Consider the following 24,001-nt stretch of genomic DNA (forward strand, 5'->3'; position numbering starts at 1 on the left):
TCAAGGCAGAACAACGTCTGCCGGGTCTGCTAGTTCATTTATAAAGTCTAGTTAATAGAGAAAATATGAGCAGCCAATCAAGCAAACATTTTCAAATATATAAATAATGCAATATACCATATAATAAAAGTGCTAGTGTGCAAACGATTTAATTCATCGAACAGCAATTTAACAGTTGATCGAGGCTTTTTACTATTGTGAACGTTTTTTTCAGGTTCCCGTTTCAGTGTTCCCAAAATTTGTAAAATAAAAAACTTAAGTGATTCTTTCATAAATTCCCTATGGCAATACACCATTTGACAAATTGCTTTGCCTTCACTTTGGCATAACGTAAGAAACGTAAAAGCCGAACGAGAATAATAGAGAATATAATTGCTAGACGAAATTGTCAAGAGACGAATCGTTCGTCTGACCTTACGTTAGCACAAGGTGAATCCACACCAGGCGGTGGCAAAGCGAATTCAACCAATTCGCCGTGCAGAAGAATGATGCCCTAGGTACACTTGGTTGAACTGGCCGGTCAATAAAGACTTCACATAGACTGAATGTGTCCATAGCGTTACCAGAATTTGTTTGACGACCAAACGGAAGAACCACAATCAGGTGCCAGGACATATGTTATAGAATAACTCCGTCCACTTGGCAAATACTAGCAGTTTACCAGGACCCAGCTTTGCTGCCTCAAGATCTGGCAACTCTCAGCCCCTAATAGCTGTAGCATTGATCTGGCAGGACATGAACACAGAACGTGCTCAACCGTTTCTTCCTGCAGCTCACACTTTCTACACTTGCCGTTACTGACTAGGCCTAACTTGTAGGCATGTCACGCCAGAAGGCTGTGTCCAGTCAATATGCCCATCGTGAGTCTTAAGTCTTCTCTTTTCAGAGATATGAGCCACTTTGTGAGTCTAATATCGTAGGCTTTGCACATGATCTTAGACATTTTGCCCCCCCCGTGCCCCCCCCCCCCCCCCCCCCCCCCACCTCATCTGCCTTTTCGTTACCTCCTATCCCTTTATGACCGGGAACCCAATAAAGTTGTATGGTCCGGTCTGAGTGCAGTTTTTCCAATGATTCTTTGCATTCCAGAAAACTTCTTGATGAAGTACTGCAGCTTAAGCACGCTTCCTCCAGAATTTCTGCTGCATTCTTCACTGCTATAATTTCCGCTTGAAAAATGCTGCAGTAATCTGGCAGCCTGTAGGATCTAATTATTTTTGGGTCGACACAGTAAACAGCAGACCCAACCCCTTCCATTAATTTGGAGCCATCCGTGTACACGTGTATTGCATGCTCTGCCATTTCTGCACCCTGGCACCACCAGAATGCTGCCCTAAATCTGACAACAACATATTTGTAAAAATTATAAATTTATTATTCCAATATACATACATGGGGTTGAGTATAGAAAATGTAAAAACCATTGTGGATAAAACAAGTGCGATATCTTATCCGTCAACTGCCGGAGAGGATGTTCAAGATGGCTACGTTTTAGCGTTCTGGCACCGTTTTCACAGGATGCTCAATATGGCGGCGCATAGGGTCGGCTATCTTCAACGGGTGCTAGAAAGAGAGGGACAATGAGACCAGGAAAGTCAATCGAAAATCAGGTGATGGGTTCTATTTTTAATTTTGACGTCTATGTTGAAGTTATCACACTTGTCTTATCCACAATAGTAGAAACTCTAGAAAAGTTTTCACAAATGTATTTTGTTGTTGTGTAAAAAAACTTTTGACAGTAAAATTAAAATTTTTCTACGTTTTCTATGGTTTCTAGGCAGATTGAATACCCCTATTATGTATATTCATTTGAACCCATGCTACAAAAATGATACATTTTCCACATCAATAACATATATGGAGTTACGAATTTTTTTAGAAAATTTCTATTCATAGCAGTGAGCTGCAAAATATTATCACATAGAAAAGAAAGGAACTCCGAGTCGTTCCAAAATCGGCGCCTTATTTCTAGTTTTCTACACAGAATACCTTTTATCGTAAATGTGGGTGGGTATGTACAACAAAAAATACAAAAATCACAACAAAATAGAAAATATAACGCATTTGTGGCATAGCTTAAAGAATTAATGATACCAGTTATAATTTTTTTTTAAATTTTAAACTAAAATTTTAGAGAGCGATTCGGGGAAAAAAATGTGTAATTAGCATGAGTTGAGTGAACTGATCCGTATCGTTCCAGTGAGAATGGATCGTGATCCAGAGCCAGATAGCTTATTAAAACTCAATTGTTATCAATCCTTGGATCTTTACATAACAAATATTTAGGAATATTTATGTTTTTTTCATGTGGAGTGTATTTTTTAAACAAAAATTTATTTCACAATTCGTACCACGTTCCAATTGATCGCTTAAACGTTTTGCCGCAAAAGCACGTAATGTAGCCTTAGTTTTGATTAAAAAGATAAAAAATTGTTAAGATTATCCGTCGTTAATAACTTGAAATCTATTACGCACCATTATAAATCGATATAAAAATATTATTAATAATATCAAAATGGTATATACAATATAATCCATTTTGGATATTACTTTTTCCAGAACTTATAAACTGCTAAATGGAATTTTATCGTGAAAACTTCTCAAGAACCATAAAAATTTTGTATTTTTCCGACGCTGCTGCGAAATACTACTAAACTAAGGTTAACTAACATACAACTACCGTATGTGTTTTATTGAAAGCGATATTTGCAAGATACGATTTATATTTGCGAAATAGGGTGGCCCTCAATTGTAATGAACATTTTTTTTGGCCGACTTTTTTATTATTTCATTATATACTTGCAGCTTATGACGAAAGTAAAGTGGAACAAATAAAATAAACAACAATATTAAAATGATGTACTTTTCTATTTCAGAAAAAAATCAATTTTTATTATGCAGTAAAACTACTGGAAATTCATTATGGAATATAAAATCGGCTTTGATGTTTGTAGCTGCTTTATAGATGCCAACCTTAAAGTCGATTTCGATATTCCAATTTTGACGCATTTCTCTCAACAAATTGCACTTTTGAAACTAATAATTTAGCCGACAAAAACATGAAATTTTTTTTCGAACACATCTCGCGAATGACCGTTCATTACATTTTGCTACTAAAACATTCCATCACGAATATTATGGTGGTGTGATGACATCCTTAGTACTATGTTTAGGAACTACCGAAAACGACACATTTAAAATTACGCATTTTGGGTCAATTTAAATGTGATACATATAAGAGAGTTATTAAACTACCGTTTTTTAAGGAGCACCCTAGTACTTCCTTTCTGCTTGATTGATAAGTCTATAGGTAATGATTTAATGCTTTGTTTTAAAAGCATTTCCAATACTACAGAGCGACGATAAGATTAAGGCTCGGCAAATGTATCGTACCTTGCCACTTTAATCGTTTGTATAAAACTTTGGTTCTCATCTTAGTTTAGGCGGTGTAAGTGGTAGGGTTAAACACAAGTTAGATTTAATCCTAATTTAAACTCGCATTGATAAACCAAGCCTTAATATTTTAATTGACCATTGATTGTTTTTTTAATGTTGTTGTTGTTGTTGTAGCGATAAAGACACTCCCCGAGGGTTTTGAGGAGTGTTATCGATGTTGATGGTTCTTTGCCGGATATAGATCCGGTACGTTCTGGTATTAAGCACCAGTAAGGTACAAGCCCGGCCATCACGGGAGCGATTTAATATGACCAATTTTAACCTTCAAGGCCATCCCCCTCCCCACTCCTAGTTACATCAGAGACTTGGGGTCGCCACGGGTAGGAAAAAGGGTTGCGCGACATAACCCTTTGAATCATTTGTGTATATTAGTCGCCTCTTACGTCAGGCATACCTGCCGCGGGTATATTCTATGCCCTTTAACTATCATAGCTGCTGTTAATATATTGCGCGATTTTTTTTATGGTTTACGAATTACGAATCGGCTATTTGCAAATTAACCTTTTTCGAACAATCGGGAACCAGTTTCGAATAAATATTCAATAACCTAACACCTTTATAAATACACTGCTTACCTGATGGCTGATGCCATACATTAGCGGAAACGAAGTCGAAATCGATGATATCCTTGTGGGAATAATCTCTTTAAAGATTTGCTCTCAATACGTGCATAAAAGCAAATAATTGGCGAATGTGATGAGAGTTAAAGCCAAGTAAAACATTTTTGATGAACAAACTGATTTTATTGGATTATGTGAAGGTTTAATGTGGTCATATTAATCTTTCCCGAGATGGTCGACCTAGTACTTTAATGGTGCTTTCTTACCGGAAAGTACCGGATCTATATCCGGCAAAGAACCATCAACATCGATAACACTCTCCAAAGCCTTGGGGAGTGTCTTTATCATTAATACAATAACAACAGCATCCAGCTTTACAGCTTTTTTCACAGATATCTCATATCTACATATTTTTTCGTTTTGTACACTTTCAATTTTTAAAGTCTTACTACATAAATCCTCCCATAAACACTAAAGTTTCTATCCCAGGAATATTTAATGCATATGGATTTAAGTTTATCCACAGCCTGATAAGTCTATTACCTACACTAAAAATTTTGAGACAAGGTTATGTAAATATTTTTTAAGTTTTATTTGTTTGATTTCGTGTTGATTTTAGATTTGATTGTTATATATCAAAGTTTTTTGCCTTTTCATAATAAAAAGCAAAAAGTGTAATGCGAATATCTTTCCCTATAATCGCATAAGAGGGTGTTAGAGGCGTTGGTTCCACATTGCAATTAAAAAGATGGTGCTCCTTATCTTCATACGGCTGTCTTTTTAAGTGTCGGATTTCTTCATAGTGTTTACGGAGATGACTTTTTAAGTTCCTGGGAGGCGGGGCCTCTGTGGGGATGCCCAGGTTTCTGGGTATTCAGCAGAAACTGTTTGTTCAACTTTTAATTTCTCTCCTTTTTGGCAAGCATTCTCGGCTCACTGTGAAGATGATGCTCTGAAGACATAAAAAGCAGCCTATGGCAGTTTTGAGCGCGGCGTTTTGACAGGCCTACAGTTGCATCCAGTGTGTTTCTTAAAGGCTCGGGGACCATATTGAGGACGCGGCTGGCCAATTGCTTTATGATCGCGTTTTTTTGTCTTTGTCCCAGGTGCTGCCGATAAAGGGCTTGATTGAGGATTTTGTTACGGATCTGAACTTTAGATTCGATTGCGGCTGTATGCTCTCAAAATGAAGGTCACGAACGAACGTCACACCCAGTATTTTTGGGTGTAGGATAGTTGTACGGTCGATAATTGCTTTGTCCACGTTGTAAATAAGGTCGCCGAGGATTTGATCGGCGACAGTACCAAATTTCCCGAGTTGAGAAACCTGGAAGGACTGGGGCGTTACGTTAATTTTATAGCTAGGATGGGCTGCGACCTGTTGCAATTATCGTGCAGTTATCAGTGTAGGACACAATGATAAATCCTTCTTGCGGGGAAGGGAGCTTCCATTTGTGAAAGTTAAGCAGAAGTGTGGATAGGACACCGCCCTGTGGCACCCCTTGTTCAATTCTTCTGCGTTTTGATGTTACGTTCCTCAACTTCAACGATGTTTGCCGACCATACAGATAATTTGCAATCTACCTTTTAAGACTGAGAGGAAGGGTAGACCCTTCCAAAGCTTATAGTAACGTGCTTTGATTAACTGTATTAAAAGCTTTTGATAAGTCTAGCACTACGAGTACTGTTTTGTGGTGGGATTCTTTATTCAGTTCAGTTATTTGTGTGTTGATGGCGATTAGCGCGGTGGTGTTGATATGTAATTTTTGGAGCCCATATTGATGATTGGCAAGTCGCAGGTTTGCTGTGAAGGGGGCAGAACGGCTTCAAGAATTTTGAGTACTGACGTTAGGATAGATATCAGACGACAACATGAGTCTGCTACGTTTGCCAGTTTCCAAACCTTAGTAGTGGTACCACGCTCATCATTTTCCACTTTCGAGGATGACGAAAATGAACTGGTCGCCAGGTATTTTAATCCCTCATCATCATCATAATTAATTGGTGCCTAACCGCATTAGCAATTTTGCCCGTTTCGTAACAAGTCACGCCAGCTATCCCTGTTTCGACATAACTGACGCCGATTGGGTGCTCCAAGCGAGGTCAATCCTTTCTCCACCTGCCTCTCCCAATTCAGTGGAGCTCTCCCCTATTCTCTGCTTCCAAACTGCGGTGTCTACTACATATCCAAGGTTTTTAAGCATCGGCCTGTCAATCCAGGCATATTGCTTTAGATGGCTAAGCATATTCGATGCATTCTTTAAACTATGTTTATGTTTATGTGCGCGTCTGTTAGCCTGCTTTCTGGATTTGTCGACCATGGAATGCATTACGTATTTCCCGCAGAAAGCGCATGCGCATTTGTTCGCATTCGGTAGCACTTTTTCATGTCATTGTAGTTAGTCGGATTTGAGAGGGACTTTACGGTTGACCAAAGCCTACCTACACCGGAAGCGAAGTTACAGCTCTTTAGACGTTCCTTCCATTTCGCCCGCTTGTGTTTGTATGCAAGCTGTCTAATGCGAAAGTTTATGTCTTTGATTCGTGGCCGCCAGGGTCTTCTTATCCTACACAAGGTCACGCTCTCTTTTGCTAAAGCTGCGGCTGGTTACTTTTTGGTTAAAGGAATAGAAATGAATTTGTCAGCTGTAGCGGAATTCACTAACTTGTTAAACAATATTTGACATCGAAATATTCTAGAATCAATAACTTTACCGATTTTGGTGCTCAGTAACCATTTTTATCGATATTCGTTAATCTATCATTAACTGTTGTCGCTTAATAATATAAGATAATTATAAGTATGTTAACGGCAGGCATGAGTTGGAGTTTACACTATTCTTCCATTTAAATAAATAAATGTAAAGCGCGATAACCACCAAAGAGATTTTAGGTCGAGCTTCTATTCCAATTTGCGTCGTGCACCTTTTAATTTTTCCTACAAATTGGCGGCACGGGACCTAGAGGATCTTTGGTGTGGTAGGCGGAGCACGCTACCATCACACCATGGCGGCCGCCTATTCTTCCATATATAATAAATATAATGCTCACGTTGTTAGCCATGTCAAAACTGAGTTAGTGATAAGCATTATAGTTATCGCAAGCGAAAAATCGTTACTTAAAATCTCATCGCTAACCTAACCTACCCCGATCTCTGACTTCACTCATGAAAAACCGCGTTTCAACTACTCGCGCAGCTGTTTTTCAAATTAGGAACACAAGGTTGCTTTTATCATATTTACCTATCTATCTATACTTAAATATTTCATCTGCGATTAGGCCATACTGAATCCATTACAGTTCTGTAGTGGAATTCACTAACTTATAACGATGCGATTTGTCGAGATTTTAATTATAGATTTTGTCGCTTGCCTTATCGATTGTACTAACTAATTTTTAACGACTCGAAATAAATGACATTTAAATTTCGTTTTAATAGTAGAAAGGCGACAGCTTAAGGAAACTTAAAAAATGCGAAAAGCACAAAAGGAATGCCAAAAATAAATAAATTCCGTATACTAACTGCTGTTAAAAGTCATTATTGTGCAAGTTTTTACCTATTTTAACAAAAGGTAAGTAAATGCGGTATTAATTTACTTTTTTACTCTGTCGATTTCTCAGTTATTCTTGTACCCCTTAATTCACCATCAAGTTGAGAAATAATATCATGAGCCAAGTCTGGGGTTAGTCGGTACAGCTTTCGAAACTCCGTTGCATTCAAGTGGAATGGGTTATCTACTTCTCTAAGAAGGTGTCTGTTCACTGGCGATGTACTTATATAGTAATTCTTCATCTTATGATTAAACGTACGCCATGTACTCAAATGCCATTTGATTTATAATTAAAGCAGCTTTTCGTGTTTGAAAGTATTTAACTAAGGTCCAATTTTCGTTTTTAACTAAAATTGCCAGAAATGCTAATTTCGTGATTTTAAACGCAGCCAATTTACTTGCCGTTTATTTAACAACACAGCTGATCGTCGATAAACAAATATCGATACAAAATAGTTACTGAACGACGAATAACGAAATCATTATAGTTATCAATTCGCAAATAAAGCGATGGCGAATGTGGTTAAAAAAGTTATTGAATTCCACTACTGGAGTTATGTAACTTTTTTAACGACATTCGCCATCGCTATATAGGAATCGAGTGATACATCGATTTCGATTGTCAATAACCTTTTATTATCTTTTATATCGATATCGTTAATCTATGATCAGCTATTATTGCTAAATTGTAGAAGAATGTCTAAACTTTTCTTAACAGCTTTATCTGTGAAGCCATTTTTCTTCCATTTAAACTCTATAAAATTGTCACCACATTAGCGATGTATAAATTGAGTGAGTAAATAGCACAGTCGTTAATCGCTAGCGTAAAATCGTTACATAAAATTCCGACAAGTCGTATCGTAGACGCACTCACTACCTTTTAACGATTTTCGTTATCGATACATTGGCGCATCGATTACTACAACGATTTTGGTATTCAGTAACCACTTTTTATCGATATTCGTTAAAATTTGATCAGTTATTGTATCTAAATTATGGAAGATAAATTTAAGATTGTCAACTGCACTTAGCGTTCCATAATTCTTCCATATAAACTAAAAATAATGGTCACCTCGCTTGCCATGTTATCGTTTGGATAAAATCTCGACAAATCGTATCGTTAAATGTTAGTGAATTCCACCAACGGTACTTGCATTTTGAGTAGTAGACTTACTTTCGAACGTATAACAGAATATACGTTCACATGCTCACTAATTTTCGCATTTAAATAGTATGATATTTTTGTACACCATATAAAACGCAATAAAAAATATTATCTAATCGTTTTCCATAAAATAATATATCTAAAATCGTTGAATGCTTCAAACGTCAAAGTGATGCACAATGCCAAAAATTCTATCATACAAACCACAAAATTCAAAAACCACCGACTTAAACGAATTCGTCTTGCTAAAAAATTATTAAATATACCAGCATTGTAAGTGCATCGTTGTAATTGACGTTGACGAAATCGCAAATCCGCCATAAGCGTTTCTCGTTTATATTCCTTATAAACCCAGGAGGTCATTTGCATACAAAATATTAACACAGCACATCCGAAGAGGAACAATAAAGATAAAAACATCAACAAAAAAACTGCATCCATCTTCTTGACACTTTAACAATTTACGCCCCGATTCTGGTGTGGTAACAACATTCTTCGCCACGGTAACGAAATCATGTGGAAACTTTTACACCCTTTTGGTATTCTATCCGCGAAAGTAGCCGGATAATTTTTTACCCACAAAAGTAGGTGGTTACATTGAAATAACCACACAACAGCTGTTGTTTAGAAAAAGGCAAAACTGAAAAATAACGAATTGTAAGCGGAAATAAGTAAAGTTAATAGTAAAAAAGTGTTGCCTCTTGCTATATATTATATATTTGCTTACCTTATGTTCTTTTACAGAATAAATTACAATATAACTATGTAAAATCTTATGCATGTGTGTACATATATACACATCGTCTCGTTTATTCGTTAACCTCGTATCTACGAGTGACATATTTTCGGTAAAGCCATGGCGGAACCATACAAGGTGGCAGCATGGTGACATACCTACAAACATAAATAAAAATTGCATGTACTTTGTTTTTGTAAATTCGATGGACGAATGTCAAAATCGTACTGCGCCGGAAGTTGATGTATCAAAACAAATAAAAAAGTTTATGTTCAGCTGTCGCATGCTGCCACTTTGTATCGTTCCGCCATAGATTAAGCGAAGAAACCCAACTTTTAAATTTCACCACAGACATTGGTGAGTTCTTCGGTGATGACAGCGTTTCCACTTTGGCCAGAATCGCGAATAAAAGAACTGGTAACGATTTTCGGTTACATAATGTTCTGGGTACTATTTTACCGGTAACGCTCAGAATCGGCCCGTTACAAGACAAATAACGGTGTAATTACATAAGAAAAAGTCTGCGATTACGTCAATCGATAATTGATGGTTTTATTGTAATACCGTTCACTGAAGGTCATACGTTTGTACTAAGCGTTATTTCCGTTTTAACGGTCTGTGTATTATGAATTTTTGTATTGAATGAAAGAATAAAAAATAAAAGTTAGTGCATTTTGCTTGAACAGGTGGAATTTAATAACAAAAAGTACTTAGAAAGTAAAATATGTACTCTGGTGCTTGTCTTATCTTTAACTTTATAACATTATGGTTAATACATGCATGTGAAAATATTTGTATGGGCACGAATTTTGATACGATACTTCACCATATCGATACTTTTTTAGGTCTATACCGATATATTATGTTCGATTCTTGTGTGACGATACTTTTTGGTGTCGAGTATTCCGAACCCAGTATCGTGTCGAATTTTTTTGCTTCCTTTCCTTTCGGAAAGCGGACCAGGGTCTGATCTATTGTAATAAATCGTATTTATTGTGCGAACACGTAAGGTGTTCTTGTAAAGTTTCTTCCCGGGAAGTGCAGCAGGGACCGAACTATTCGATCAAAATCTACTTACTGTACGATTTGCCTGAAATTTGGTATGCAGCCCAAGGTTCTGCTTAGATTAGTATTTACGATACTTCCTTTTTCTGGTGAGTGTACCAGGGACTGGTCTATTTAATGATGTCAAAGAAGTATAACTTCTCACAATTCTCAAATGACAAACATTTTAATAAAAAAACTAAAATTTGTTTGGCCAAATGTGGACTTGTTCCTTTTTAATAATAAATGATTCAGTTGCTGCTTATCTGGTTATGATCAGGGACGGAAAATAATAATTATTTTTTGTTTTCGGAGTCGAAAAAGTCCTGGTCAAAAAATTGTCCTAGGTGAAAAGGTTTGAGTTCCCAGGTATCCCTATAGCAATATCATGTCGAATCATGCATCCTTTTTATTTTTCGAACTTTTTCCATAAAAGTCCACATATAAAAGTAAAATCTGTATTTTTATTTTTTGAGTCCGATAGAACTAGTTAAACTCGAACTTTTAAAAATAAAAGTCCGGAAATAAAAGTTAAATCCGGACTTTTTTTTTTACGCCAAAATAAAAGTCCCGCTTGATAACAAAGAAACGGCTTATCCCAAATAAACATTTTTTTTTAATTCGGATAGGCCGTTTCTTTGTTATCAAGCCGGACTTTTATGTTGGCCTTAAAAAATAAAAGTCCGGATTTAACTTTTATTTCCGGACTTATATTTTTAAAAGTTCGAGTTTAACTAGTTCTATCGGACTCAAAAAATAAAAATCCGAAAATAGTTTTTATCTTGATCCAAATATATTTAAAGTCCAAAATAAATAGTTTTGCAAGGAATTATATTTTAAAAGGAATAACAGTTTAAGCCCTTGGTTATGATAATTTGGAATTTTGTTAAAACCATAACGAAGTCCCTAGATGAAATATTGTGGTAAGATAGGAAGGCGCTGAATTGCAATTTTTTAATAATAAGGTGGCTCTTCAATACTGGCTACAGGTAGATCCTCATGAAAATCTCAGAACATACATTCACTTAAGAATTAGGGAGTAAACCCCAACTTTCAATTGGAACTTCACATTCCCCTATTTTAAGGTGCAACTATTGTACTGCATTACTGAACCAGTCTTTTGTATTATAATTTTAGTACCGATACTTTTAGTATCGAGTCTTTTGATATCGGGTATCCGATACTTGAAGAACAATACCTGTAATGAGTACCGTATGAGTTTGTTTACATTTGTGAACCCCTCACATTGACCGACACATATGTCGATCAGTCACACTGGCCGACATATGTGCCCACTAGTCATATTGACTGTAGAATCCCATACATATATACATAAATGGGTTACTAGAATACACTGACTAAAATTTGCTTATTATGAATTCATGTACATCTAGTTTGTAAGTATTAGTGTAATATGGATAACAAAATCACAAGATGAAATATTTCTACCAGTACTAGAATTCTGTAACTTTTATAGCGACATTCACCATCGCTATATTACTATAGTTTAGATAAAACTATTTATTTTCAATAATTTATTTAAACTTTATTTACTTTAAAAGATATTTTTGATGACTAAAATATTTTCATTTTTTTGATAATAAAAAAATAACTAATATAATAAGAATAAATTTAAAATATAACAAGTATATTTGTTATAAGTAGATAACTCTACATATACTCCCCCTCCAGTGAAACGAAATTTTTTAAATGTTAATAATTTTGTGTTGATTGCGTAAAAAGTTTATGTTGGTATTGATGTAAGTACTCAATCTTTTGATGATTCGATGTACTTGATAGCTTATTTTATTTGTTATGTTTAGTTATTGTATTAATATTTTATGTATATTAATATTTGGTTGTGTTATTGTTATGTTGTTGAGGTTAAAAATAACTTAATAGCTGTTTGTTAAATATTGTCAATTATAATTATGTTTTTCATGAACCTAGAATGAGGTTGAATTATAGTAGATGGCTACTTTGTTTGCACAATTACTCAAAAATTAAAAACTTGTATTATGCAGAATGTATGTTCAATATATAATTGTACTCTGCATAATGTATGTCCAAGTTGTTGATAAGGAATGAAAAGTTGATTCCTTAATTCGTTTGAGGGTGATATGAAATTGTCATATGATTTTAATTTCAATATGAAAGAATTGATATATGTCAATAAGAATTATTTTAAGAAATCTTTTGTGATTTTTTAAAATAGATTATAGTAATTAGTTTGAGTTTAAAAATTTAAATTTATTTCTTTGCTCTTTTTTTTTGTTTTTTTGAATTGAAAATGAGGTTTGTTAAATATGAATTTACTTGTATTGTGAAGTTTGTATGTCTGTTGCAAAATTTCTTAAATGTGTTAATGATATATATTTTTGATTATAAACTGGAGAAAGAGTGTACATAATTAATATAAATAATAAATTGACTATTGTTTTAAACCAATTAAAATACATTTTTAAGTAATGTAACATTAGTATTATAAATGGAATTATTTTGTTTAGATAAAATTTTTGTTTCATAATATAACAAAAGATTGAAGAAACAAACCTTTAAAAATAAAATATAAATATTAGTTGTCGAAAAATATAAAACTTTGAACAATATAGTTCACCAAATAGTCAGGTCATTCATTACACTGATACTATTAATTTTATGTGTTACATTTATTTTGATATTTTTTAAATTTTAATAAAGTTGAATTTTCAAAAACAAATTGCTGTATGTTATATGACTAGTTTAGTAGAATATTAGTGACAATTAAAAAATAAATGTGGTCGTAGACTAAAAGAAATGGTAAATTCGTAATGCCAAACATATATATATATATTTAATTTTTGATTTAAGTATCTATATGATTGATACGATTATCACTGGCTAATAGGATTTCAAGATTTTTTTGTTTCATCGAGGCAGCTTTGTATGTGATCAAAACGATTATTGTATATTTTCAACTCCCGTAACGTATTCAGACACCCAATTCTTTCGGCAGATCAGAAAGTTGATTGGATGACAAATTCAGCAAAGTAAGGCGTGTAAATAGAGACACAAATGCTGGTATTTTAGTTAGTTGATTCTTAGCAAACACCAAATCACTAGCACAGTCCTTTTGAAGTTGAAGCGATTCAGGCAATGTATCTTATCATGAATTATTGATAGATATTGTATTGTAATAGTAGAGATTTTAATTTTATAATTGTTTAATATTTGTTCACTAATTTATTGATGTTGGATCGAAAATTTTGCAAATAAACTATTTTGTAAATAATAGTCTTTATTTTAGTCAAAATTCTTTTATATGTTTTTACAGTTAATTTAAGTCCAAATTCGTTCTACAAGTATGCACGTTCAAATAATTTTAGGTCCGTTGGTAGGATCGCCAATATAGTTTAGATAAAACTATTTATTTTCAATAATTTATTTAAACTTTATTTACTTTAAAAGATATTTTTGATGACTAAAATATTTTCATTTTTTTGATAATAAAAAAATAACTAATATAATAAGAATAAATTTAAAATATAACAAGTATATTTGTTATAAGTAGATAACTCTACAATTACCAATCGATAAAATAACAATCAATTTTTGCTAACATATAATCTAGCTATTGCTGCTATATGTATAAAAATAACCCACTTGCAAACGTCAAATTATCTTTTTAACTCGGTGTTAATTTGGCGGCCACCGTGGTGTGGTGGTATCGTGCTCCGCCCACCACAGCGAAGGTCCTGGGTTCAAGCCCCGGACAAAGCAACGTCAAAAATTTGTTTCAATTGCAAAAAAAAAAGGTTTTCTAAGCGGGGTTGCCGCTCGGCAGTGATCTTGCAAACACTCCGAGTGTATTTCTGCCCGGAAAAGCTTCTTAGTCAAAACTCATCTTCCTTGCAAACGCCGTTCGGAGTCGGCATAAAACATGTAGGTGCCATCCCGCTAATTCGTAGAAAAAATTAAAAAAGAGCACGACGCAATTTGAAAGAAAAACTTGCCCTAAAATCTCCTCAGAGGAAGATAAGATATGATAAGATTAAGATAAGATATGAAAATTTTTTCGAAAATGTGAGTTTAATCCCTCTTATCAGGTTAATTCTGAGTTAAAAATATAACTTTCCATTCTGCAAGTAGGCCTAATGGGGTTTATTTCTAAGGCTTCAAAATGTTTTCTACTCGCTTAAAAAAATTCTATTGAAACGCAAAAACAAATTAAACAGCTCGCTTAGACCTAGATTACATATAACGAGATTATCTTCATTTTCGTACTTAACTCCTAATCGCTAATTATATAACTAGATTTCCCATATAAATTGATCCCTTCGATAATTGCTAATTATCAACAAGCCTTAGAGATGCGGACTTTTTTCACAGAAAAACTTCTAGAGTGTAATCTCTAATTGGAAGCACAAAATAAAAGAGAAACATAATAATTTGACAGAAAATAATCTAGTTTCCGAGGGATGAAATATATGTAAACTCGTAGACTATCTATTGACGATTTATTGTAGATTAAGGCATATGTAAACGCGGTCTAAGTTTTTTGTTATTTTCCAATTGAAATTTTTTAAGCGGGCAGAAAAAATTTTGAGGCTTTAAAAAACGAACGCCGAATATTTAATTATTTTTAATGGCCGGAGCTGTAAAGCCCCTTCTTTCTACAATCTAACTAATTTTACTGTTAAAAGAACTGATTTCGATGGTAATTTCGCCAGCGAACAACTTTCAATATTATGCAAATACATCAGCTAATTTTAAAGAGAAACATACGCTAACGGTGCTTACTACTATGTTCCTATGACCAGGGTGCCACAGACATATTTGCCATATCAACAGCTTTCACTTTTATTCTAATGTTGACGGGCATCTGTTAATTTCACAGCTAGGCGGCTTGAAGGCCTAGAAAATGCAACATTATATCTTTAGAAAAAAATGTTTTTCTGTGGCTGTGGCTTTCATTTCATGAACTTTTTTTTGTTGATTTAACAGTGGAAACGGTCAATTCAGAATCAAATACTTGTATGTAGTTGATTCAAAAGTTATTTGTGATGGATAAAAATTTACAGAAATGTCGTAATTCGGTTGATTTTACCAACTTTTTTCTTACAATGAAAATTGCAGTACTCAATTTTATTTTCTCTGAGCATATCTTGAGCATCTACGGGTGATTACTTTTCAAAAACTCGCAAAATATTACTTCATGAAGTACTTACTAGCAAAATAAGAGCTTGAGTAGATAATCAATATTAAAGTACTAATATGACTAAAATAAAACACATGATCCCAATAACATTTGCAGGTTTTACACAGTTTTCACTCATTCGATAGTTTTTCAGAAATCTCATATACCCATTCTTCATGATTCTTGAGAAAATTTGATTTATTTATAAATAAGTTGATATTTAACTCATAAAATAAAACTTGCAAATAATTTGGTAAGTTTTATAAGAAAACCAGGGACCCATTTTAATAATAGTTTTTTTTTTTTAGTCGAAAAAGTACGGGTCAAAAAAGTGTCATAGGTGAAAATTTTTGGGATCCCGGTGATACTCATAGCATTTTCATGACGAATCGCATCCTTTTTATGTTTCGGAGTTTTTAAAAAATCCACAAATAAAATTAAAAGCTAGACTTTTGTTTTATAATTCTGAAAATAAAAGTTAAATTCGGATTCTCATTTTTTAAGATCAAATAATAGTCTGGCTCTATAACTATGGAATGGCTCATCCAAATGAAACTTTTTTACCAATAGATTCTTCTCGATGTCAAGATTTTAAACCTTTAAGGTTATTTGAAAGTGTTTGTTTCTTAAACCAAAAATTTGTCAGAAATACTAAAATCAATTCCCATAGTAGTATACTTATACTTTTCCATAGTAAGCTTGCACCTCTTCTTTCGCCATACAATTCGATTCGACAATTGATACACCGCTTTAATTGAAACAGGATGGATTTTGTATGAATTCATGTTGATTTGAATGGGATGTTCCATAGCTACAGGGCGTTAAAAAATAAACGTCCGATTTGAACTTTTATTTTCGGACTTATAAAATAAAAGTGCGGAATCAATTATTCTTTTCGAACAAAAAGATTAAAAGTCCGGGAATAATTTTTTCGGAAGGACTTTTATTATAAAAGGAATAACAGTTTGGGTCCCTGAAGAAAACAAGTCAACTCAAATGACCGCCACTGTGTGCTATTATAACAGTGCTGTGCAAAATCTTATACATTTCACATTTCAAAACATAAACAGAAAACGTACCATAAATTTGTGCAAATGTTGTACGACGACTTTCTTCATTTTGTTGATGATATTCATTATAAGAACTGCTGCAGCCACATAAATCCAATGCTATCCATAATGTAAACTATATTTTATGTACATATATAAGTAGTGGTCAAAGCAATTCAATTTAATATAAAATATAAATATAAACTGTTGAGTTACCCGTAGTAAATAGTACATAAACGGCATAAGTATGAAAATAATACAAAATGTAAAGATATATGCCACAAATATATCCATTGTCGTGTTGAACTTTTTTTTTGTTTTTGTTTAACAAAAAGTATTATTCGTATTATCAATAGCACAGCACTTGAATTATTTATTATTATTTTGTATTATCTACTATTTGAATGTTGTATTTGTCGTACGTGCGCGCTAAATCGTTCGCTTAATAATAATAAAAAAATTAGTATACAATTTAAATTTAAATAAAAAACTTTATTCCTATTTCATGAATCTTCTTCTCATTTAACTAATACATGAACTTATTTCCTAAAATTTATAAAAAAGAGTTTCTACTCCTGATTTTGTATGCAAATTTAGTAACTAATTATAAAATTGAATAGTTTCTCCGTACCGAGTGAGATTCCCGTACTAAAAAAACAAAGTCGCACGTTTGCACGAGCAACCATGAAATCTCTCTAGCTTTAGCCAGAAATATAAGGACAAAGATATGTGAAGAACAGTTTTATCCACAGATGGGGGTAGTGCATTAATGCATCAGCCTTCACTCACAGTAGAGTCAAAGAGTATATATTTGTCAAGAGGCGTCACTCGATACTTTGTTGTTGCCAAAGCAACCCTGTCATGTCGAATGTGATTCTCAAGGAAGTTTTGTTTAGTTTTTTTTTAATTGAATCCTATATAGTTATGCGGTAAAGTGACTTTGCATAATTACGATTTTTGGAAAGAGAATTAATTAATTAATTTAATACAATCAGTAAAATAAACACAAATACCCCACGAAAATGTATAGAAAGCGTTTTTATAAATACATCTGATAAAAAAAACCAACGACTACCTTGAGAAAACATCGAGTAATTTGCTTTGGCAACAACAAAAGTATCGAGTGACGCCTCTTGACAAATATATACTCTTTGGTAGAGTAGTAATGCAAAAAATATTAGCCTCTATGTTGTTGTAGCCTCACTCAGCTAAAGTGATAGTGAAGCTGAAAATTTGTTCACCAATGAAATAATTTGTTCACGTATGGAAAAACAATTCACTCAAACGATAAATATGAATCTGGCAAACTATTCGTTAAAAAAATGTAAAGCGCGATAACCGCCGAAGAGACCCAAGGCCGAGCTTCTCTTCCAATTTCCGCCGTGCTCCTCTCGATTTTCTCTACAAATTGGCCGGACGGGACCTACATGTTTTATGCCGACTCCGAACGGCATCTGCAAGGCAGATGAGTTTTCACTGAGAGCTTCTAATAGAAGAAATACACCCGGAGCGCTTGCCAAACACTGCCGAGGGGCGACCCCACTTAGAAATATTTTCTTCTAATTGAAAAACCTTATCTCTAAAATTTTGATGTTGCTTTGCCCGGGTTGTGAACCCAGGGCATACGATGTGGTAGGCGGAGCACGCTACCATCACACCACGGTGGCTAGAAAATAATTAGGTAGGTCCTAGGCACTAGTCATCACAATCCTCATCAATCTAGTGCGTTGATCAGACAAATAAAAGCGTTGGGCGCGTGAAATTTCTAAAAATGTGAGGCGTATCATCATGATCATATTAAGGTTCAGTTGGTCTTACTTATGACTATCAATAGATATTTACGCGTCCAACGCTTGTATTTAATTGTCTGATCAACACCCTAGATTGATGCGGAGTGTGATAACTAGTACCTAGGACCTACCTAATTTTTTCTAGCTTTTAGTATTTTTATTACTTCATGTAAGTATTGTTTTCAATAAAACCGTTTAACTTAAACATTTTTTTTATTATTTTTTTTTTCAAGTTTTTAGTCTATTTAAATGCCATTTATTTCTCATTCTTTTAGTTCATTTAGACTCATTACTACAAGCACTCTTTCCTGACAATTTGTTACAATCTAAGTCTTCAATACATAATCCTTCCAAAGACTATACTCGACTCTGCCCCACGTATGCTTGTCCCTCCTCTAACTCCAAAATATTTTGATGTCACTTCTACCGGACTGTATGTAATATTTGTTCCAAATATGAGCTAAATCGGACCACAAATACGAGTATTTTTAATATCTCAATCCGTGCGCCACCTGGCGGCGATTTTTTTCATATGTCGCTTTCTATTCATGTATGTAATATGTGTTCCAAATATGAGCCTAATCAGAGCACAAATACGATTTTTTTTGAATATATCGATCCTTGCGCCACCTAGCGGCGATTTTTTCATAGGTCTCTTTATATTCTTGTATGTATTATGTGTTCCAAATATGAGCGAAATCGGACCACAAATACAATTTTTTTGAATATCTCAATCCTTGCGGCACCTGGCGGCGATTTTTTTCATATCTCGCTTTCTATTCATGTATGTATTATGTGTTCCAAATATGAACCAAATCGTACCACAAATGCGATTTTTTGAAATATTTCGATCCATGCGCCACATATCGGAGTTTTTTTCTTATTATTGCATTGTCATCGGGTTCTGTACTATATTCCACGTTTCAAGCTTGTAGCTTATAGGCAAGTTACTTAAATTTCAATTACAAAATTCGTGCCAGCCAGCCTGTCAAGTCAAGCTAAATAAAACCGTTTAAAAATAAAATGACTATTAAATTTTTTTATCAGTAGTGGAGAAAGGCAACTATCACTATATTGTGATAAAAAAAATGCGCACTACAATTTTTATACTCAGTTGAGCAGAGCTCACAGAGTATATTAAGTTTGATTGGATAACGGTTGGTTGTACATATATAAAGGAATCGAGATAGATATAGACTTCCATATATCAAAATAATCAGGATCGAAAAAAAATTTGATTGAGCCATGTCCGTCCGTCCGTCCGTCCGTCCGTCCGTCCGTCCGTCCGTCCGTTAACACGATAACTTGAGTAAATTTTGAGGTATCTTGATGAAATTTGGTATGTAGGTTCCTGAGCACTCATCTCAGATCGCTATTTAAAATGAACGATATCGGACTATAACCACGCCCACTTTTTCGATATCGAAAATTTCGAAAAACCGAAAAAATGCGATAATTCATTGCCAAAGGCGGTTAAAGCGATGAAACTTGGTAGATAGGTTAACGTTATGACGCAGAATAGAAAACTAGTAAGATTTTGGACAATGGGTGTGGCACCGCCCACTTTTACAAGAAGGTAATTTAAAAGTTTTGCAAGCTGTAATTTGGCAGTCGTTGAAGATATCATGATGAAATTTGGCAGGAACGTTACTACTATTACTATATATGTGCTAAATAAAAATTAGCAAAATTGGATGAAGAACACGCCCACTTTTTAAAAAAAATTTTTTTTAAATTCAAATTTTAACAAAAAAGTTAATATCTTTACTGTATATAAGTAAATTAAGTCAAAATTCAACTCCAGTAATGATATGATGCAGCAAAATCCAAAAATAAAAGAAAATTTCAAAATGGGAGTGGCTCCGCCCATTTTCATTTAGTTTGTCTAGAATACTTTTAATGCCATAAGTCGAACAAAAATTTACCAATCCTTCTCAAATTTGGTAGGAGCATAGATTCTGTGACGGTAACTGTTCTCTGTGAAAATGGGCGAAATCGGTGGAAGCCACGCCCAGTTTTTATACACAGTCCACCGTCTGTCCTTCCGCTCGGCCGTTAACACAATAACTTGAGCAAAAACCGATATATCTTTACTAAACTTTGCCCACGTACTTATCTGAACTCACTTTATCTTGGTATAAAAAATGGCCGACATCCGACCATAACCACGCCCACTTTATCGATATCGAAAATTACGAAAAATGAAAAAAATGCCATAATTCTATACCAACTACGAAAAAAGGGATGAAACATGGTAACTGGATTGGTTTATTGACGCAAAATATAACTTTGGAAAAAACTTTGTAAAATGGGTGTGACACCTACCATATTAAGTAGAAGAAAATGAAAAAGTTCTACAAGGCGAAATCAACAGCCCTTGGAATCTTGGCAGGAATACTGTTAGTGGTATTGCATATATAAATAAATTAGCAGTACCCGACAGATGATTTTCTGGATCACCTGGTCCACATTTTGGTCGATATCGCGAGAACGCCTTCACATATACATCTAAGGGCCACTCGCTTTTAAAACCCTCATTAATACTTTTAATTTGATATCCATATCGTACAAACACATTCTAGAATCACCCTGACCCACCCTAATGGCGATATCTCGAAAAGGCGTCCACCTATAGACCTAATGCCCACTCCCTCTTAAAATGCTCAGTAACACCTTTCGTTTGATACCCATATCGTACAAACGTTCTAGAGTCACCCCTGGCCCACCCTAATGGCGATATCTCGAAAAGGCGACCACCTATATACCTAATGTCCACTCCCTCTTAAAATGCTCAGTAACACCTTTCGTTTGATACCCATATCGTACAAACATTCTAGAGTCACCCCTGGCCCACCCTAATGGCGATATCTCGAAAAGGCGTCCACCTATAGACCTAATGCCCACTCCCTCTTAAAATGCTCAGTAACACCTTTCGTTTGATACCCATATCGTACAAACATTCTAGAGTCACCCCTGGCCCACCCTAATGGCGATATCTCGAAAAGGCGTCCACATATAGACCTAATGCCCACTCCCTCTTAAAATGCTCAGTAACACCTTTCGTTTGATACCCATATCGTACAAACATTGTAGAGTCACCCTTGGTCCACCTTAATGGCGATATCTCGAAAAGGCGTCCACCTATAGAACTAAGGATTACTCCCTTTTAAAATACTCATTACCACCTTTCATTTGATACCCATATCGTACAAACACATTCTAGAGTCACCCTGGCCCACCCTAATGGCGATATCTCGAAAAGGCGTCCACCTATAGACCTAATGCCCACTCCCTCTTAAAATGCTCAGTAGCACCTTTCGTTTGATACCCATATCGTACAAACATTCTAGAGTCACCCCTGGCCCACCCTAATGGCGATATCTCGAAAAGGCGTCCACCTATAGACCTAATGCCCACTCCCTCTTAAAATGCTCAGTAACACCTTTCGTTTGATATCCATATCGTACAAACATTCTAGAGTCACCCCTTGGTCCACCTTTATGGCGATATCTCGAAAAGGCGTCCACCTATAGAACTAAGGATTACTCCCTTTTAAAATACTCATTACCACCTTTCATTTGATACCCATATCGTACAAAAACATTCTAGAGTCACCCCTTTCCCACCGTATTGGCGATATCTCGAAAAGGCGTCCACCTATAGACCTAATGCCCACTCCCTCTTAAAATGCTCAGTAACACCTTTCGTTTGATACCCATATCGTACAAACATTCTAGAGTCACCCCTGGCTCACCCTAATGGCGATATCTCGAAAAGGCGTCCACCTATAGACCTAATGCCCACTCCATCTTAAAATGATCAGTAACACCTTTCGTTTGATACCCATATCGTACAAACACATTCTAGAGTCACCCCTGGCCCACCCTAATTACGATACCTCGAAAAGGCGTCCACCTATAGACCTCATGCCCACTTCCTCTTAAAATGCTCAGTAGCACCTTTCGTTTGATACCCATATCGTACAAACATTCTAGAGTCACCATTGGTCCACCTTTATGGCGATATCTCGAAAAGGCGTCCACCTATAGAACTAAGGATTACTCCCTTTTAAAATACTCATTACCATCTTTCATTTGATACCCATATCATACAAACACATTCTAGAGTCACCCCTGGCCCACCCTAATGGCGACATTTCGAAAAGGCGTGCACCTATAGACCTAATGCCCACTCCCTCTTAAAATGCTCAGTAACACCTTTCATTTGATTCCCATATCGTAAAACTAGAGACACCCCTGGTGCACCTTTATGGCGATATCTCGAAACGGCGTCCACCTATGGAACTAAGGATCACTGCTTTTCAAAATATTCATTAACAGCTTTCATTTGATACCCATATCGTACAAACATATTCTAGAGTCACCCCTGGTCCACCTTTATGGCGATTTCTTGAAAAGGCGTTCACCTATAGAACTAAAGCCCATTCCCTTTTAAAATACTCATTATCACCTTTCGTTTGATACCCATATCGTACAAACACATTCTAGAGTCAGCCCTAGTCCACCTTTATGGCGATATCCCTAAATGGCGTCCATCCATAGAACTATGACCTACTCTCTCTTAAAATACTCTTTAATACCTTCCATTTGATACACATGTCATACAACCACATTCCAGGGTTACCCTAGGTTCATTTTCCTACATGGTGATTTTCCTTATTTTGTCTCCATAGCTCTCAACTGAGTATGTAATGTTCGGTTACACCCGAACTTAGCCTTCCTTACTTGTTACAATATAATGTTAATGAAAGTGTAATGCAATCAAAATTTAGTGCACTACCCCCAACTATGGCCCTATCACACTTTTCAAGCGATGTAATTAAACTGATAAGATTAAGCTAAGTTATTACGAATATGACCATTGAATCTGCGTTGTGCTAAATGACAAAAGCTTACTAGCAAGTAAATACTCGTGAGATATCTTAGTTGATACTTTGTTTTTTTTGGGAATAAACACAAATCCATACATTAAGTACTTAACTGTTTACTAAGTAAATATTTTTAGTATACACAAAAAAACCGATTCGTATGACAGTGCATAAAACTTTCCAACTGAAGTATGTCTGCATGTTAGTGAAGCACGCTAATGTATGTTAGTGATGCTCCTAAGCAACACATTAAGGCGAACAACTGCACTCGACATATCGACCAGTTATCCTGAGCTCATCGCTCTTAGAGGGTATGTAGAAAATTTTGAAACAGCATATTAGAGAGGTCGACCTCTGTATAGAACTCAGGTTGCCTATCAGTCAAGTAAATCCACGAAGACTGTTATTCATAGCCCAACAAAAAAATGTAAAAGCCTTTGGAGTAAAAATAGTTTTTTTACACGCATACACGTTTACGTTTGCGCGAAAAAAACGCCTATCCTCGCTTAGATATTGCTTAGGAGACCGATCTAGCGGCAGTGGTTAAACAACTAGCTACAGCACAGGGTGTAACGAAAAGCGGAGA

General features: G+C 35.1%; 2 protein-coding genes across 11 annotated transcripts in view; one reads left to right on the forward strand and one right to left on the reverse strand.

Moving 5' to 3' along the window:
* Positions 1–24,001, forward strand: part of LOC137245273 (uncharacterized) — a 59,685-nt gene that overhangs the window by 16,806 nt on the left and 18,878 nt on the right. The gene's annotated exons all lie outside the window — the stretch shown is intronic.
* LOC137245275 (uncharacterized) overlaps positions 1–24,001 on the reverse strand; it is a 78,784-nt gene that overhangs the window by 3,179 nt on the left and 51,604 nt on the right. The window contains exons 1-3 of one of the 10 annotated variants that reach the window (XM_067775653.1): positions 19,350–19,366; positions 16,954–17,178; positions 16,768–16,873 (exon numbers count right to left, since the gene is read on the reverse strand). The exons of 5 other annotated variants lie outside the window; for them this stretch is intronic. In XM_067775653.1, coding sequence (XP_067631754.1) covers positions 16,768–16,873; positions 16,954–17,031 — 184 coding nt within the window. In that variant the 5' untranslated portion in view covers positions 17,032–17,178; positions 19,350–19,366. Of the gene's footprint in view, positions 1–2,351; positions 2,404–2,475; positions 2,632–8,998; positions 9,379–16,767; positions 16,874–16,953; positions 17,390–19,349; positions 19,367–24,001 lie in introns of those variants that run through there. 4 more of the 10 variants (XM_067775652.1, XM_067775651.1, XM_067775659.1 and 1 more) reach the window with 4 other exon arrangements.

Source organism: Eurosta solidaginis, chromosome 3 (assembly GCF_040869045.1).
Source record: "Eurosta solidaginis isolate ZX-2024a chromosome 3, ASM4086904v1, whole genome shotgun sequence".
In the NCBI taxonomy this organism is placed as follows: domain Eukaryota; kingdom Metazoa; phylum Arthropoda; class Insecta; order Diptera; family Tephritidae; genus Eurosta; species Eurosta solidaginis.